At 31.8% G+C, this 13887-nt stretch overlaps 1 protein-coding gene across 1 annotated transcript in view; it reads left to right on the top strand.

Annotated features, from left to right (window-relative positions):
- The window catches only part of LOC118187399 (uncharacterized), a 52244-nt gene continuing 38357 nt past the window's right edge, over window positions 1-13887 (top strand). The window contains exons 1-2 of the mRNA XM_035357608.2: window positions 1-218; window positions 4528-4594. Coding sequence (XP_035213499.1) covers window positions 4535-4594 — 60 coding nt within the window. The 5' untranslated portion in view covers window positions 1-218; window positions 4528-4534. The remainder of the gene's footprint in view (window positions 219-4527; window positions 4595-13887) is intronic.

The following is a 13887-nucleotide window of genomic DNA, read 5'->3' as shown; positions in this document are numbered from 1 at the left end:
CGGAGGTGTGAATGGGGAAATTCGAGTGTTCTTCAAACTGACGATTCGCTGCAAACATCAAGAAAGCATGTGTTAAATATTATAAAAAACTAAAGTGTTATTTTGTTTCTAGCTTGAAAAGAATGAAGAATTTATAAAATGGGAAATTATTATGATATTGTTTAAAATAAATTTTTCCCAAAGTTATCGCAATCTAAAAGGAAAACAAGATAATTCAGGTAATTTTTTTTTTTTTTTACTTTCTCCTTTAGTTCTGTTACTTACTTAGTGACACTTAAGAGATACAATTTTAATTTTTATGATTATTTCTGTAGTTGTCTTAGTTAATCGTAAAATTAGTTTATGAAGTATAAACAAATATTTAATGAGATACATATAATTTTTTAATAACACAGTTTTCCTTACAGGAATTGTCTGAAAAATATTTTCAAAATTTCAGTGGAAATTAAATAAAATGATAAAGCGTTAGTATCAAAATATTTAATTTCTGCTTGTTGCTTTTAAAACAATTTTCAAATTTCAGTGGCATTTCAATGAAATGATAAAGTAATATATTCAGAATATTTAATTTCTTTTTTTTTTTTAAGTGAGTAAACACATGGAAATCTAGGGTGTTTAAAATTTATTTGCAATAAGAAAATGTGAAAGATTTTCATTTTTACTTCCTAAGTTGGTAAAAGAAAATAAATCAGGACTAAAAACATTTGATGATATTCGGATAACAAAATTCATATTATGCTCATTTATGAGACAGATTCGGTAATTTTCAGAAATGCCCGCACTTTCTATTTGATATGAATAAGTAAGATAATTCAGAAACACTGGAAAAAAAAAAAAGTACCGTTGTTTTATCACAATGCGAGAAACACACATATATTTATGCAGATTCTTCATTATTTAATTTCTTTAAATATAATACAGGGCTATAATATTTAGTGGCAACAATTTAAAAAGTGAATCAACGCAAAATCAACGCCAAAACGAAATTAATAGTCCTTCTGAACAAATTACCCTTTTCGACTACAAAAAGGGAAAAAACAACAAAATTTCAGTTATAGAGTCTTTGTCGTAACTGTGCCTAACCTTTTCGGGTGAAATTGTAAAACATATGTTACGGTGAAACACCGAAACCTGGAGAATGTCGACTTTCACCGGTGAATGTTAAAATTCACATAGTCTCTTGGTGTATGTCCGAAATATTTTCCAAATACTCTTATTTCTGACTTACACCGGTCAATGTCGACATTCACCATGTACTAATGGTGAATGTTGAACATATAACAATATTATATTTTCTTCTCCGTAATTCAGTCGCGAATAAACGCACTTGAAACTTGAAATAAGAACTTAAGAACACGAGAACTTAAAACACACAATACATTCAAAATGAGAAAGGAAAATAATAGAAGTTAAAAACTTACTTAATTATACAGAACGTCCTAAATGAGAAAATAAAATAACAGTAATAAAAAACTTACTAAATTATGTGATTCAAATCTTATTTACTGCAACAACTTAAACTATTATGGCACTTTATGACCTCTCTTTCCGACTTTCACCAGAGCATATCTGTGATTGTCGACGTACACCGGTGAGGGTCCGAATATACAAGAATATAGTGAACTATTCGGTCTTTCACCGACGTATTTGGTGAATGTTGATATTCTCTGGTGAAAGTCGACATTCTCCAATTTCGTTCTTTCACGGTAACATATGTTATAGAAGAATCGAATACTTAGAAACAGCACAGTTTTCGTGTTTTGGAATAATTTTTCGAGCATCACTTTCCTCAGTTTTGAGCAATGCTAATTTAGAAATAATGTTATGTATTTGTAAATTTTATTATAATAAAATAGTCTTATTTCTATACAGAAACATGTAAGTCAAGTTTCCCGTCTTCCATATGTAACTGAATGTGCCACAAATACCCCATTTTGAATGAGTTTATCTACAATACAATGACAAGCCTCTTTTAGAAAATATAAAGATCCGTGTGATAATAATAGACATTTAATTTTTACTTCTGTCATTCATTGCTAAATAAAAGAACATGCATGATTACATGTACACATTCATATGTGTACATTCATTCAGATACATACATGCACTATGTACGATACATATATGTAGTATGCAGATATATATATGTAGTATATATACGTATGGGCATGGATATTTAAGTTAAAAAAGATTATGCTATTTGTTTAATTAGAATAAGTTTGTGCAAACCATTGGATTCGATTGTTTGATTTAAATTTATTTGAATTACGTATGTAGTTTTACTTTTGAAACACTAAAATCAAACTAAAATGAAAATGAAAACTTCACCAAAATTTAAATTAAGTATTTCTGGAGTTGAATGAAAAAGTATTATTTAAAACATACATCATAACTAAAGCATAGTAACAGAAACTTTCAATGTGAATAATCTTTTTTTTTTTTTTTTTTTTTTTTTTTTTTTTTTTCAGATTTTATTCAATTCTTTGGCTAATTGATTAACTGTGTCAAAACATAAAAAGGGCTTTCTACCTTAAAATGAATATCTTTATGTGTGACTAGTGGGTCTAGGGTTTGAGTCGCGGCGAGGGCACTGCTTATTTTTCAAGTCTCATGTGTCAAAATAACTAACTACAGACTACTTTAAATTAGAATATGTAGAAGAAAACTATCTGTTCAGACTTTTTTTTTTTTTTTTTTTTACTGTGCAGAAGAACAAAGTTGACAAATTTATTCTGAGCAGTTCTGTATACTTAAATAAAACTGCTGTATCGTGAATATAACAAATGTGTTGGTAACATAATTATTGCAATCAAAACAACATTATTTAACCAAGCAGACTGAAAATTATTGATGAAAATAAATTCGATAGCTAACAGGCAGTTTTAAACTAAACTTATATGTCAAAAGCATAAAACTGTAGAAAAATTATTGCATAAAGTATCGTTAATACTGTTACGAATTTTATACATAGATGATTTTAGTGCAGTTATATGCGATTTGTGTGTGTGTGTGTGTACATGTGATATAACGCGAAACAAATTTTAAGAGAAAGCTATGCCGGAAAAGTAAGATTACAGGGCAAGTGCATTTAGCATTGAGTAAATGGGTATCTCAGTAATATGGCAAGAAATCGCCAAAAGACGCCAAATTTAAAAACGATTTGGCGACATTTGGGCCCAGTCCTTGTATCGCTGTAATATGTATTGAAATTGAATAAATGTTATTAACCACTATGTTAGTTGTAACAGTAATTCCACACTCTTATTGCTTTCCAGTAATTTCGAGAAGCAGAAAGTAACAGAAATATCTCGGTGGCCGATTGAAAACTATCAAAAGCTGGAGAGGGAGCATCTCAGTTTAGTTGTTTAGTTATTGCTGTTGCGAGTTGTAGTACCGTGTGAACTGAAATAAATCCGAGTTAGCTCCCTCTTTAAATGCGCTTTGAATTGCGTTTTGTTTAACATTCTGAGTAGTTTGAGGTGTAAGTAATGATTATACTGTGTGATACCGTGAACACTTGTACGAATATTTCTGTGGAAAATTCCAGAGTTCTTAAATATTTCTCTTGATAAAAATAAATTTTATTAATCTGTTATCGAACTTGTGCATTCAGTCTGTTACGAACCCGTACGCACGCATCAATACGGTAAATCAATGTTAAAGAAATTCTCATTTTTCATAACTTGATTTTTAATGAGACTGACTAAAATAACATAATTTTAAACCTAATACAAACAGTTGAAGAGTAGTCAGTTATCTGCATTGTAGTTATAACTTTCTCCTTCGAAACCTGTAAAAAAGATATTCATGCTATGAAGCTCTTCAGCTTAATTTCTCGTTTGACAAAAGAGAGAATTTCGATTGCTTTGAAAAAGTTACGATAAAATTAAATCATAAAAGGCGATAACAGCGAAGAGCAGATTAGGACATGCAGTGAAGATAATTAAAACAATTAAGAAATAAAAAAAGTCAGATCATAAATATATGGACGTGACTAATATTGTGATAACCGGACTTGGATCACTGGGCTGGGACAAAAATAAAAGCATCATCTGCGAAAAAGTGTAAAAGTAGTGTTTATACATAAATGAAATATCGTTTGCGCTTCATATAATGCAAAATTGTCTTTTGTGTATGCAATTATTTTTTGAGACAGTTAAAAACTGAAATAAGAATAATAATTACATATAAATAAAATATGGTATAATAATAAATAAATCATGCGTTAAAATTATACTAGCATTTTCTAATTTAGATATTCAAATACAGTTATATTTTCCAACGTTACTATTATCCTTATAGTTTCTCGAAATAAAATTGTTCATCACTTTTCAGAAATCTCAATCTTAGTAGAAATTTCAAGTGTTTTATTTAGATTTTAATTTATTAACGTATTTTAAGTATTAAGAAGCTCATCTATAGAGGTTGTTTTGCAATGAGAAAATCTTGTTTTTATCTTGAAGTCACTGTCAATAAATATTCCAGATTGTGCTTCGCGATATTAACCTCGAATATATCTTCTTACAGGCAGCTGATGATGAAGATTTACGGATTAATCGCTTTCACATCATATTTTCTGCCATTTAGCATAACAGTAAGTGGCTTACCATTTATTACTTAATTTATGCCAGTGTTATTAGCTTTAAATGAATGCTGTGTCGTTTATAAACAGTCTAAGAACGCTCACATAGATATTAGGATTGTCAATAATTATGCGTAAAAAATTGTTTGTTTTAAGAATAATTACACATGATTATTTATGCAGATGCTATTACTGGCCTGAATTTATCGTGTAGAAACATTACCATGAGAAGCACATTTACTCCATTTGGTATAATTTCCTTTCTCCCGCCTTTTCTCTAGAATTATGACATACATTGACTGAGATATTAATGGAACTGAAATTCGAACCGTTTTAGTAAAGAAATTCAAGAAACTGCAACTCATAAGTTGGAAACAGAGTTCCACGAAATAATTTATAGATTTGAACTTTAAGAACAGACTACTGTAGGCATGTGGTGATCGATAAATAAATAACCTAATTCTTCGCAACATTTATTAGGAAGTTAATAACATTATATAAAGACTTGAATTTTAGGCAGAAACTACTGTTGCGCTGTAGAGATCGTTAAATAAATAACCTAAATTTTTATGGCATTTATCAGGAAATAAGTAATAAACCAAATATTAAATGTCTGCCCCTCCTCATTTTCTTATTTTAAAATTAAATTTAATTCAAAATGTTGTAATACTTATGTGAATACTTATTTGCTATTCAACCTACTCGAATACTTATGCGAGTTGATTTTTAGAACGGTTTGAATGAAATTTTTTTAAATAATAATAATAATAAACCGTTTTAAATGCATTTTCCAAAACAAAGCAAGTTTTAAAGATGGGCAATACTATATGTAAAAGAAAATAAAAGTCATTTTGATAATATATAGTAATATTATTCGAAATAGGTTGTCGCTTGTGAACCCAATTTATATTAAATACTGTCACCCAGACGCGCAAGTGGTTAGTGACTCTGACTGCCGTATCTAAGGGCCCGGGTTCGGATCCCGGAGAAGGCTTGGATGCAATTTGCCCGTCCCTTCAAAGGCGGCAACGTGGTCCACCTGTTAGGTGGCTCCATAATAAAGATACAAAATAATATGGATCTGTATAATATATAAATATTCTTAATGAAAATTTGAAAGCATCCGCAAGAAAACTTGGAATGCAAAATACCTTCAAATTCTACCAGGATAAAGATCCTAAATGTACAGCCCTAGATGTCTGCTTGTGGTTACATAGTTGTCCAGAAGTTATGAAAACTCCTTCATATTCTTCGTATTTAAATTCTATCGAACATGTATGGAGTGAGTTAGAGAAAAGAATAAGGAAACATGACATTTCTTCGAAAACTCTGGTAAAAGCAATTCTTACGAAGTAATGGAACATTCTTGCACGAAAAAATTCTTACACAAAATTTTGAATTAAATTCATGGCAAAGTGTATGAAAATCGTTGTTTTCGCTAAGGATTATCCAACCAAATATTAAATGTCTCCCCCTCCTCATTTTCTTATTTTAAAATTAAATTTAATTCAAAATGTTCTAATACTTATGTGTTGTTCAACCTGCTCATTCAAAATGCTCGAATTGATTTTTAGAACGGTTTGAATGAACATTTTTTTTAATAATAATTAAAAAAAAAAAACCGTTTTAAATGCATTTTCCAAAACAAAGCAGGTTTTAAAAAAGATGGGCAATACTATATGTAAAAGAAGATAAAAGTAATTTTGATAATATATAGTAATTGATATTTGCAAATAAAATTTAAAAACACAAATATCCGAAAACAAATATAATCCAATGTATAAACTATTTGTTCAAAGTTTCCGAATACTTAACGTTATTTCATTTTCAGAAACTTTTGAATAATTTTTTTAACCAAAAACGTGTTGAATAACGTTTTTCAAAACATGCAGGTTTTAAAAAAGATTATCACTAGTAAAAGAAAAGTAAAGTAATTTTTCTAATATTTAATAATTGATATTTGCAAATAAATTTGTTGAACGCAAGTGTCCGAAAACACTTGTGTATCTCTGTATATGATAGTAAAACCTTTTTAAAAATAAACTGAAAATACAGAGAAAGCGTCTGTATAGGAATAGTGGTCTCCTAAGAGGTCTTGTTTTTATTATATCGTTGTTGTAAAAATATTCTAAAAATAAATTGCAAACACGGACGGAAATATTTTGCATTGGAAGTAAAACGATTCTGCACAAAATACTTTTTTTTTTTAATTCCACTGAAAGCCTGGAGTTCATATTATCTCTCGTACAAAGGGGGAAAAATAAATAAATAATAAAAATTATGGAAATTCGGCTTTGTTAATTTTTATCGAAAAATGCATCTCATAAAACGGTCATAAATCAGAGGCTATGAATTCTAACAAAATGATTGAAAATCGGAGAAAGAATGTCTTCTTAAAGTAAAGCTTTTATTACTTCTTAACGCTATCTGAATCCTATTGATAACGAAAAACTGCTGGGTCACGTGTCCCATGTGAGCTGTCTGTCCATTCGGCGGTAGAATTCACAGGTGCATGGAATGAAAAATAAACCTCTCGACCTCGCCCATGCATGGAACTTCCGACGCACGTTATTGAAGTCACGCACTCGAAAGCGACGACACAAGGATGTAAATAACGTGAATAGCACGTAAATGACATTATTTCATATTGTTATTACATCCTTAAGGAGAAGATAGCTATCGTTCACACAGTTATCATTAAGAATCTTGTTATAAAGATGATAATGTGAGGTGACCTCTTTCCGAATAACATAGTAGTCAACTTTTATTAATTGAAAGTATTATTCAGTTCCTTTTCTTGAATATTACTGTTTTCCTTCAAAGTGCCTTCGAGCATTACACATCATGTGCGCAATCAAAAGAACTACCTCAGAGCGAATCAAAAGATTTTTGTTAACGAAATGTTTATTCATTTTTACAAAAGTCGTTTTATCTTATTTTCCCGAAACCTTATTCTTAATCACTTGATTTTCAAAATGACGAATTCAGAAGTTTTGACTAGAAAAATTCGTTTCTTAAGAAAGTAAAGGATGTACTGTTTTGAACAGCCATCACATTTAATGGTCTTCTTGGAAGGAGCGAATATTCCGTAAGATTTATAATTATTAGCAATATCTATTAATGATTACAGTAACAGTGTAAGTTATTAGTTAGAGGTACTGTACGTATCTTAAACTAGTAATATAAATTATACGGAACTTTACTTCCCATTTAAAAGAAATATAAAAAATTTCCTTTTTCTTCAGTGCGTTATGGTGTAATTGGTCTAGCTAGCATATGGCTAGCCAATCGAAAGATCTGGAGTTCGAATCCCGGCAAAAGTATAGCTAAATTTATCACATTTCTGGGTCAACTTGCAGAATCTATTAGGCTTTTAGAAGCAAGAAACAAGTAAGGCGTTCTTGAAAAATCAAGTATGTCTTTGCAGAGATTAGAACTTCGGATCTTCTGTTTGCTAGTCATGCTACTAAGTGCATCACCAAGGCTCTCTGTCAGAAGGAAAATTATTATAAAACTACTATAGCAGTCAGTCAAAAATATTATTAAAAATAAAATAAAAGTACAAGTTGCGAAGAAGAACGAGCATTACTTATAAATCCTTCTAAGCAATGTACAGTTTTAACTTGAATGATAAATTTAAAATCTTATGTCATACCGAACAGTAACTTCTAAGAACTGCAACTTAATGATACATTAGAGATTGTAGAGACATTACATTGATTGGAAGCATAAAAGATGTAAAATGAGCAAAGCCTTCGCCGAGAATCGAACCACGGACCTCTGGAACACACGCCCAGCGTGTAGACCACCACACTACAAAGACATGCAAAGAATGCGGGAGAAATACCTTATATACTCCCCCCTTTTAAAGGGTGACTAGGGTTTTTTAGGGGACCCAATCGTCAAATCCTGGGTGTGGAGAATCATCATCCATCACCCTTTTAGTTCGGGCGCCACTGGAGAGACATTAGGTTAATTGGAAGCATGGAAGATGAAATATGAGCATTATCTCCAGGAATTGAACCACGGACCTCTGGAATACGCGCCCAGCGTGCTGATCACCACACCACGAAGGCATGCCAAGAAGGCGGGAGAAATACCTTATAAGATAATAAAGACTTAAGATATAATAAAACGCCGTACAAGTATTAATTTACGGGGGAAAACTCAAGCAACAAAAATCAGCGTTATACTTTCAAATTTTCACTGGACAAGTTTCGATGGTTTTACTGTTGAGCTTTTGCAGCTGAGGATGATGGTTCGGTAAAACCATCGAAACTAGTCCTGTGAAAATTCGAAACTATAACGCTGCTTTTTTTTTTTTTTTTTTTTTTTTTTTTTGACTTGAATTAATAATAAAGACTTGGAAAAATTATTATTTGAATTGAATTAACAATAAAGACTATTAAACTAATAATAAAGACTTGTAAAATGGATTTGTCAATTTACATCGATGAGGAAGGCTCTTATAATAATGCAAGTTAATCACTTCCAAATATGGCAAGACTAAATTTATGTATCAGGAGTGGCAAATTTCATGTCAATATGAAGTTAGCCACTTCTGATCTGTAAGTTTGAAGCTTCTGTAAATTTTGAATTCAAGTAAATCATATGAACCGCATATTTAAGAGCTGCAACTAAGTATTCTAAGATCAACAACTAGATACTTATGTGGTAAAACAGTTTCTGAACTGAAAGAAACATTTCTGTTGATAATAACCGAATCTACCAGTTCAGTTAGGAGTTTGACTTTCTTCGGTAGCATAAACTAGTATCAAACTGCTTACAGATGTTAGCCGAATTATCGCTGTATACGAAAAGAACTGCAGAGTCTTGAAAAGATTAAAAAAACATTTTTTTTTTAAATCTGAAATTAATCTGAATTTATGGATTTAACTAAAGCCTAGTAATTGAAGACTATACAGTTAACTTTAATTCTAAGCTGGCTTAGAATTTCTCGCCGACATACAATTTAAATAGCTGTAACAGTAGCTGTAAAACAAGCCGACTAATTTCAATCTTATCAGAGCTGGGAAACTTATTAAAGCGGCCTTGAGAGGCAAAAACACGCGCTATCTTACAATCCAAAACCCTCAGCTTAAATACTCTATAACAGATTTACACTTCTGGTAACGAAACAAAAAATAGAAACTGTAGTAAAAGCTGAAATTATGAATAACTGGTTCATTCAAAATAATAATAACCTTACAGAGAAAAGGTAAGTTTCTCTTACCTCTAATTCTGAAGACTTGACTTATTAATCCAAAAACTATATGAGATTAGAGATACAAATACTTAGTTTAAATATTTTACTATAAAAATAATAAGGTACATTATTATTACAATACAAAATGATAAGTTTTGATCTAGGCCATCACAGGATGATTACATTACTATTTTGTTTTTAGCTTCGGGGAAATTCCCCTTAAACATGCGCGCTATCTGTTGCAAAACAAGAGCATTTGGGTTCTAAAATCCTCTCAGCTTTGATTTTATGGGAATGAATCAAATTCTCAAAGTTTAATATTTTAGTCTTTTGGAAGATTTCACTACTCTTGTTGTATGAGTTTATGTTCGCACTTTCTCCTGAAGAACTCCCAGGATCATCTCTTTCATCACATAGCAATATCATACAACTGAGCGTCAAATTTATCAAAACTCTCCAGTCTTCAGAGGTATAAGTGAGAGATCTGTCATTAATAGCTGCTTCCTCATGACCATATTCATAGTTCCACAATCAAAGCGAGGAATGTCCTAAAACTCTTACTGAATGAGTCTTAATCTTAATGAATTAATTGCGTCCACCATATATCCCACTAGGCAGCTGGGGATAGAATGAACTTCCATCTGATGGGATTCACAGTTTCATTACATTCGACATCCTTCTAATTTATATTTCTAAATGCATTGTCAGTACCAAAAAATTGGCACTACTTCGGAATATAATGATAGACGGTCTACCATGTCAGGCAATGAATCTTCTCAGTGACTAAATGTTTCTACTTTTAAAGAAGCAATAAGGTTATATTTGATCTAATACTGCTAATTTAGTACTATAACACTGACACATATTTGAGAGTTATTGTTTGGCCTGAGATCGAATGACAAAATCTTAGGAATTAAAACGATCTTTTTATTTAAACGGAACTGTGAACATAAGAACACGACTTGCTACAACAACCACACCTTGTGGTGAATGGAACTATGAACATAAGAGCACGATTTTGTGCTACAATAACACAGTTTGTAGTGAAGCAAATAAATAAGAACAGTAAAATAAATTTAAACGTTGATCAGTAGTCTAAGATTACACAATTAATTACTAAGCTATAACCTGGTTCAATAATTTAACGGCTAGTATGTTTAAAATATCGTCGGCGAGAGAATGCAAAGCCGAGACAGTTACCTTGTACCAGAGCTGGCAGAATCTAAACACGTACCCCACATGCCAGAAACACACACACACTCTCTCTCAAGACCCCAAAACCTGAACTTAAATGCACAAACAAACTAATTTACATTCTGGTTAAGAATACGGGAATAATATGTTAAAGTACAGATCCAAATCATAATAACTGGTAAGAGGAGGGACATAACATCATAATAACAGGAGATAAACCAGTTGGAGGCCCCTGAGGTAAAACGATTGAAGCCCCTAAGACAGTACTTGTGTACCTGATTTGCTCGAAAAGATATTAGAAACAAAATGTAATAGATAACTAAATAATCATAATTAATATTATTAATATTTTAATAAAATTATAATTTAATATTTTATTTTAAAATTTTCTTATATTATTTTCTCCGCATGTCAAGATAAAATGCATAAAAATTTAAATTATTTCAGGAAATTAAATATTCTATGGGAAAGAAGAGTAAAACATCAAACTAATAAGACATTTTAAGAAATATTTTAAGTTTAAAATGATTGATTTGTACACTAGATGGCTATCAAGTATCAAGTTTAATAAATTTTTTTCTTTGACTTTTCTCTAGCAAAATCCTCAAATATTTTCGAAATTTAATGCTTCTTGTTCCATATATATTAGAGCTATATAGTTTTATTTTTCTTCTGACAACATATTTCTTAAATAGTTTTATCCTTTTTAAAATAGAAAAAGATCTTTCTTCGGATGCACTGGAAAATGGAAAAGTGAAAAAATGAAAAAAAAAAAAAAAAAAAAAAGGAGATTTAAGTAATTTCTTTGTTGGCAAAAACTGATTTTATTTCTTTTGTATCATGACATACTTATGTGTCAAAAATAAGTTTGTCTTCATTTCCTTTTAAAAAATAAAGACTCTTTGATGTCATCATAAAAATGAACAACATCTACATAGTTTTCATAAAATTGCTTTAATTTTTACAGGATTTTTTTAAAATTCAACAAATTTAAATCAAAGAATATTTTTAAATTTTATATGCTGTTTATATATATTTTATTCCTACAAGCAAGTTGTGATTATATTGTAACAATCAATATTAAAAGACATTAAAATAATTTTCACATATTGAAAACGATTTAGATCCTACAGTACATTTATCAAAAACGATTTTTCTTTTCTTATGGCCTGCAATTCCGTTCTTCAAACGTCAAAAAAATGTCATTTCAATTGTTTCTTTCACTATGTTAAAAAATTCACGACGGAATCCAGCAATAAAATTTTCCAAATATTTTAATAAAGGAACTTCTTTATAGGATGCATTTAGTTGCTTGTAGGGATTTTCTGGTGACAATCAATATCTATAAAATGGGGTTCCAATTTATGATCATGAACAATGTTTCATGCCTGCATATTTTTTTTAAAAAATTATGGCCTCCACTATACTTTCTTTTCCAAACTGGAACCACAGATATCAGGTAGTGTTCCTTCTGCATGATTGTAACCAATTGTTAATGCGAGTACGACTCTTGAGACTATTTGGTATCGGATAATAATTTCCCGCTAAATTATTTTCACAATTTTTCAGCGATGAGGGGAAAGAGAGAGGAAAAAAATAACTTTTCGCACCCAATAAAATACTAAACCGCGGCACTACAGATTTCTGCAGCTAAACTATCCACTAAATTTAAAGAATGATTAGCAGAGATGTATTTATATAGCACTCCGATTAGTAAATTATGCAGTAAATAAATGCAGTAAGTTAATTCATGAGAATCTGCTGAAACCATTCACGAGCACTGTTTGTTGTATAGGGCCAAAAATGTAGATCTTTGGTTATTTGACAAGGCCGTCATAGTACCCTGAGTACGAACTAGAGGTGACCTGGAATCGTAGGCAATAGCGCCCCAAACCATTATGCCAGGTTGTCGCGCGGTGGAGCGTTCCGCAGTTACTGCCGGATTAGATCTGTCTCCACGTCGACGCCACACACGTATGCGGCGACTGTCACTGGATAAACAGAAGCGTGACTCATCTGAGAACACGACGTTTTGCCATTCTGTCATCCACATCGCTCCAGTCCGGCACCATTCTAAACGTTGGCGTCTATGCTGTGGGGTCAATGGCAGTCTTCTTAACGAACGCCGTGAGTGCAGGCCACGTTCAACCAATCGGCGGGAAATGGTTCCAGTCGACACGGGAACATCCAGAGTATCTTGCGGGACATCCGCCACAGCTTGTCGGCGGATGCGTCGATCCACGCGTGCTGGCGTCACTCTGGCTGCACCTGCACCCCTCCTTCTTCCCACATTTCCTTGTTCCAACCATGTTCGCCATAGCCGATGCACCGTGCTCCCATCCATGTGGATATCAGCTGAGATTTGATGTAAGGACCAACCCGATCACCATACCCCTCGTAAAATCGTGTATCTGGGCAGGAAGTGGCTTCGTTGACGGCGGCCTGGCATTCTCTCCTATTACACGTATCCTCCGGGACAAAAACCAACTTTCTTCGATAATTCATCTGGCATGAATAACGACACGAATATTGCCCATTCTGCACGTTCCTTCCCTTATAACTTACTTCACGTGCGTCGGAGAGCTGCGCATTTCACATCATTCACATAACTCAGTGACGTGCGTCTACTCTAAAATTTGCATAAATTTTCGACCACTCCTTCTTGGTGTTGCATTTTCAATGTCGAGCAGTGTATACAAAATAAATAAATAACTAAATAAAAGTATAATTTGTACGAGGAATACATATTTAACTCGTACATAATAACTCGTATATTAACTAAGTAGGTTTTGCTAAGATTCCGAATTCCTATAGCAATTGACATCATTATAATACAAACTAACAGGAAAAATCCTATAAATATTTCTTTCCTATTTGAAAAAGTTATTCGCACTCTTCCCTTTAA

Source organism: Stegodyphus dumicola, chromosome 5 (genome assembly GCF_044657685.1).
Source record: "Stegodyphus dumicola isolate Sdum_Otavi_A_Nest chromosome 5, ASM4465768v1".
NCBI lineage: Eukaryota > Metazoa > Arthropoda > Arachnida > Araneae > Eresidae > Stegodyphus > Stegodyphus dumicola.
Note: the sequence above shows the minus strand (reverse complement) of the source record. Positions and strands in the feature narration are given on the sequence as shown.